This window comes from Dryas octopetala, chromosome 8, assembly GCF_963921425.1.
Source record: "Dryas octopetala chromosome 8, drDryOcto1.1, whole genome shotgun sequence".
Taxonomy (NCBI): domain Eukaryota; kingdom Viridiplantae; phylum Streptophyta; class Magnoliopsida; order Rosales; family Rosaceae; genus Dryas; species Dryas octopetala.
In genome coordinates, this window is record NC_141373.1 from 8,159,994 (window position 1) to 8,165,859 (window position 5,866).

A 5,866-nucleotide genomic window follows, 5' to 3' on the forward strand; every position below is an offset into this window, starting at 1 on the left:
TCCTGTCCATGCATATCTTGTGGCACAAAGTGCACAAGTGTGTGCCACACAAGGATGTCCTGTTCTGCTCTTACGCACTGAGGTCGAAGAACACCGAGCTCGGCTTCTACAACCTGCAGGCCTACTCGGGGCCGTTGTTCTCGGGCAACCCCTCCTCTCAGAAGACCTGGAAGAGGAGATATTTCTTCGTCTCCGGGGATTGGGAATTCTCCGATCCGAGCAGACCCACCACGGCTCGGGTTCCGAGAGCTTTTAGGATCCCAGGTGGGCAACGGAAGACTGGGGCCGATCCGAGGGCAATTTGTATATATTTTGTACTGATTGTATGTATATTTTGTGGCTAACTCCTTTTGGTTTCATCCTTGCAGTCAGCTGGGGCAAATATAAACTCCGAGGCGAGCTGAAGGATCAGATCGCCGCGATCAGAGATTCGCCGACCGAATACCTGTCCACCAAGTTCCTGCTCGGACCGACTCAGATCAGGTTAAGTGGGATCTCCTGGTTTGTACCCAGGTGGAATCCGAGAGCGGAGAGAGGTATGAGTTCGGCAGATCTTGAGGCTCGGCTCAGAAGGAAGGCGGCGAAGAGTGTCCAAAGGAGAGCTGCGGGGCGGCCCCCTACCGAGCCGGTCCAGGCTCCTGCCCCAGCGGCAGCTCAGCCTAGATCTCCTGCGCCGAGACCGGTTCGGCAAGCAGAGAAGAGGAAGGCTCCCCAGACCGAGGCCCCGACGGAGAAGAGGGCTCGGGCCGAGCCCGGCGGTTCTGGTGCCGGAGCGTCTGGTTCGGCGCCCCTGAAGGCGGTGGAGGTAGACCCCGGCCTCGAGCCGTTCGTCACGGGCCTCAAGCGCGTGATGACCGCGAGGGTGCAGGAGGGGCTGTGGGCCGATCATGGCGAGCCGGGCTTCAGCCACCAGGCTCTGATCGCATCCCGCCAGGCCATGTTGGTAAGTCTCTTTTACTTCGGATTTTGTCTATTCGCGCGGCTCGGATTAGTAATGAATTTGTTTTTTCTTTTTCTTGCAGCTCGCCATGAGGCAGTTCGAAGCTGCCAAGGCCGCCGTCGATGCCGAGGCGAAACTGGAGAGGTTTCGGGCACGAATCCTGGAGCTAAAAGAGAAGCTGGCCGAGGCCGAGCGGACGGTCAATGCCGAGCGTGAACGGTCAGAGGGTCTGCAGTCCAGGCTGGCCGGGAAGGAGGAGGAGGTCGCTCGGCTCGGCAAGGAGCTTGCATCCTCAGAGCAAAAGGTAGCCGACCTGGGGCAACTTGCTGATCAGCTCCAGCGAGATGTCGAGGAGGCCGAAGGAAGGGCGGCTGAGTCTTGGCGTCGAGCTGGGATTCCAAGCGCCCAGGCACTGGCTGATGCCCACTTTGATGGGTATCAGGAGCTCTTGGAGGCGATCAAAAAGAAGAGGCCGGACTGGGATGTCTCATTCCTTGGCGAGTCCGATGACGATGAAGACACCCAGGGAAGTCAACAGGATGAGCTTCCTCCTTCCAATCGTCAAGTCCGCGCCGAAGTCGAGCCGACTCCAGAAGATCCTCCACTGCCAGCACACGAGCCGACCCCGATTCCCCCAGTCCCCGAATCCGATCCCAATGATGAGATGCAGATCGGCGGGGTTGAGGTGGTGCAGCTCGGGGAGGAGACGCCTGAGGAGTCTACCGAGCCGATCCAGGAGGGCCCTGCCGAGCGATCTGCATGATGGCTGATTTTATTTAACTTTTATGTTGTCTTGTTTTTGTTTTTTGTTCCCGAGCCGAAGTGTGGCTCGGGTTTAATTGTTTTTGGAACAATTTGTATTTGGTTTTATGTTGTTTAATTTTATCAGAATTTTCTTTATATGATACAAGTTGCTGTCAGTTCGGCTCGGAAATTAAGCTAAAGACAAAAACTAATAACACATGGAAAAGAAAATGATAAAAGTGAAAACATAATAAGAACCAAGACATTTTGAGATCGGCTCGGCATGCCGATTAAAATGAAAATGAATGGTGATGATAAATTAGAACTTGTCTTCGGATCTCGGATGGGCTCGGCATACCCATTGAGATATTTAGGAATGCAGTTTTTTGAGAAAAATATTCAAACCTACTTTCAGATCGGCTCGGCATGCACGATGAAAGTTTTGGTTGGAGTGTATATTTTTCTTTTAGAAATATCCTGTTGAACGTTAGGACTGTAGGAAGTCGCTTCGGCTCAGACAGGGATTTTTATAGACCTGATAAGTCTGTACCATGCCGAGCATTGGGCCGAAAGTGGCGCGCTAGTTCGGCACGGGAGTTTATAGACCTGATGAGTCTGTAATATGCCGAGCATCGGGCCGGAAATGGCGCGCCCGCTCGACACATGAGTTTATAGACCTGATGAGTCTGTAATATGCCGAGCATCGGGCCGGAAATGGCGCGCCCGCTCGACACATGAGTTTATAGACCTGATGAGTCTGTAATATGCCGAGCATCGGGCCGGAAATGGCGCGCCCGCTCGACACATGAGTTTATAGACCTGATGAGTCTGTAATATGCCGAGCATCGGGCCGGAAATGGCGCGCCCGCTCGACACATGAGTTTATAGACCTGATGAGTCTGTAATATGCCGAGCATCGGGCCGGAAATGGCACTTCGGCTCGGCACATGGGTTTACTATTTTTTCGAAGGAAACACTTAGATCTTTCCTCTTTGCTAGAAGTGTATAGGAGTAGAGTCCCCAGTGTTTGCTTCGAAAAATAAGAAGAAAAATGAATAGAAATGTGTTCATCTTTTCATTGATTGGAATGGGTGTTAGGTCGGACAGTCCCCGATCCTAACTACATTTTTACTGGTAATAAGTCTTCAAGTGTTCAGCGTTCCAGCTATGCTTGAGAGGCTTACCAGCCAGAGTGGCCAGGTTGTAAGTGCCGGGCTTGACTATGCCCGTGATTCTGTATGGTCCGGTCCAGTTCGGATCGAATGAGCTCTCCTTGATGGCAAGAGGATTCTTTTTCATGACGAGATTGCCCAATCCGAAGCTTCTGGGTCTGACCCTTTGATTGTAGTATTTGGCTACCCTTTGTTGGTAGGCGGCTCGGCAGAGATCGGCGTCGGTTCGCCTCTCCTCGATCATGTCCAGGCCGAGCCGAAGTCCGGCGTCATTGGTCTCGGGATTGTACGTGCCGGTCCGGAATGAAGGAGTCCCCATTTCGACCGGGACGACAGCGTCAGTTCCGAACGCCAACGCATAGGGTGTTTCCTTCGTGGAGTTGCGATAGGAAGTTCGGTAGGACCAAAGTACCTCTGGCAGGAGTTCAGGCCAATTTCCCTTAGCCTTATCTAGTTTAGTCTTGAGGGTTTTCTTGATGATCTTGTTGATGGCCTCGACCTGTCCGTTCGACTGCGGATGGTAGGGCGCGGTGAAGCGCAAGTTGATGTTCAGACGTGAACAAAAACTCCTGAACTTCTTGCAGTCGAACTGCTTGCCATTGTCCGCAATGATGGTGTGCGGCATGCCGAACCGGCAAATGATGTTCTTCCAGACGAAGGTCTCCATCCGTTCGGCTGTGGTTGTGGCCAGGGGCTCGGCCTCGGCCCATTTGGTGAAGTAGTCGACTGCTACCACCGCCATGGTGACTTGCCCTTTCGCCTTCGGCATAGGGCCGATCAGATCGAGTCCCCACTGCGCGAACGGCCAGGGGCTGGATATGGAGGTCAGCAACTGGGGAGGTTGATGGGGAACCGCGGCAAATTGCTGGCATTTGATACAAGCGCGAGACAGATGATCTGCGTCCTTGTTCAGCGTTGGCCAGAAGTAACCCTGTCTGATCGTCTTGTAGGCGAGGGCTCTTCCTCCCGAGTGGTTTCCGCATATCCCCTCGTGGATTTCTCTCAGCACATCCTGACCTTCTTGGGGAGTGACACACCGCAAGTAAGGCAGGGAGAAACTCCTCTTGTAGAGCTGACCATCGATCATGCTGAACCGAGCCGACCTCGTTTTGATGAGACGTGCTTTATCCCTCTCTGGGGGGAGGATCCCGGAGACCAAGTAGGTGATGATCGGCGTCATCCAGTTCGGTTCGGCCTCGGTTTGCATAACCGTGGCCTCGGTTTCGGCGGTGCTAGGTCTGTCCAGGATTTCGACTGGAACATGCCTGGCGGATCCGGTGTCTGTGGCCGAAGCCAGGCGCGCCAAGGCGTCGGCTCTGCAGTTCTCTGCCCTCGGGATTTGGGATATTCTGTATTCGTGGAAGTTCCCAAGTAGCAGACGAGTCTTCTCGAGGTAAGCAGTCATGCTAGGCTCTCGAGTCTCATACTCTCCCAAAATCTGATTGACGATTAGCTGGGAGTCGCTGAAGATGTTTAGTTTGGTCGCGCCGAGCTCTTTTGCCAATCTGAGCCCGGCGATGAGTGCCTCATACTCTGCTTCATTGTTGGATGCTTGAAATCTGAAGCGAAGAGCATACTCCATCACAACTTGTTCTGGGGAGATCAGAACAAGCCCGGCCCCGCTTCCCATGGCGTTGGAAGATCCGTCCACATAGAGGGTCCAGGTGATGAGATCAACCTGGCCGCGTTCGCCGATTGTGTTCGGATCGGCTGATGCTGGCATAGCATCGGCGCGCGGTGGATCCTCCATCGAGGTGGTCGACTCACAGATGAAGTCTGACATGGCCTGACCTTTAATGGCCGTTCTGGGACGGTAGATGATGTCAAACTCGCCGAGCTCGATTGACCACTTGATGAGCCGACCTGAAGTCTCAGGTTTTGCTAGGATTTGTCTGAGCGGCTGATCCGTCAAGACAACGATGGAATGAGCCTGGAAGTAGGGTCTCAGTTTCCGAGCCGAGCTGACCAGGGCGAGAGCCATCTTCTCGAATTTTGGATACCTGGTCTCGGCATCGGCGAGGGCTCGGCTCGTGTAGAAGACGGGGTGTTGTACACCGCCGACCTCCCTCACCAGGACCGAGCTGAGAGCCGAGTCTGAAACAGAAAGGTAGAGGAAAAGTTCTTCACCTTCCTCCGGTTTGGATAAGATGGGAGGTTCCCCCATGTGCCTTTTCAGATCTTGAAAGGCCTGCTCGCATTGGGGGGTCTATTCTATGCTCTTCCCTGCTCCCCTTAAGGCTTTGAAGAAAGGGAGGCACCGGTCAGTGGACTTCGAGATGAACCGGTTCAGGGCGGCGACTCTTCCAGTCAGACTCTGGATTTCCTTGCGTGTCCTTGGGGACTTCATGTTGATCAAAGCCTGGATCTTCTCCGGATTGGCTTCAATCCCCCGTTGGCTGACCAGGTAGCCCAGGAACTTTCCTGACCGAACCCCAAAGACACATTTGGCTGGGTTCAGCCGCATCTGATACTCCTTCAGGACTCCGAACATGTCTGAGAGGTCCTTGACGTGATCGTCCGCCTTGATGCTTTTGACCAGCATGTCATCCACGTAAACCTCTACGGATTTGCCGATGGAAGATCTGAACATGTGGTTGACCAGCCTTTGGTAGGTGGCTCCGGCGTTCTTGAGGCCGAAGGGCATGACCTTGTAACAGTACATGCCGCGATCCGTTATGAAAGATGTGCCTTCCTGGTCGGACTTGTGCATCAGGATCTGATTGTATCCAGAGTAGGCGTCCATGAAACTGAGGAGCTGATGTCCTGCTGTTGCATCGACGAGCTGATCTATTCTGGGCAAGGGAAAACTATCCTTGGGACAAGCCCTGTTCAGATCGGTGAAGTCCACGCACATCCTCCACTTCCCGTTGTTCTTTTTCACCATGACCACGTTGGCGAGCCAGTCGGGGTAGTTGACCTCCCGGATGAACCCGTTGTTTTGCAACTTGGTTACCTCTTCAGCCATGGCGGCGTATCGGACCGGATCGTATGACCTCCTCTTCTGACGGAC

At 53.8% G+C, this 5,866-nt stretch overlaps 1 protein-coding gene across 1 annotated transcript; it reads left to right on the plus strand.

The window, feature by feature from the left end:
• Positions 1–746: 746 nt before the first annotated feature.
• Positions 747–1,740, plus strand: LOC147276815 (uncharacterized). The gene is made up of 2 exons (XM_086255455.1): positions 747–943; positions 1,023–1,740. The coding sequence occupies exons 1-2, from the start codon at positions 851–853 to the stop codon at positions 1,701–1,703; spliced, it is 774 nt and encodes a 257-aa protein (XP_086111581.1). The 5' UTR covers positions 747–850; the 3' UTR covers positions 1,704–1,740.
• Positions 1,741–5,866: the final 4,126 nt, after the last annotated feature.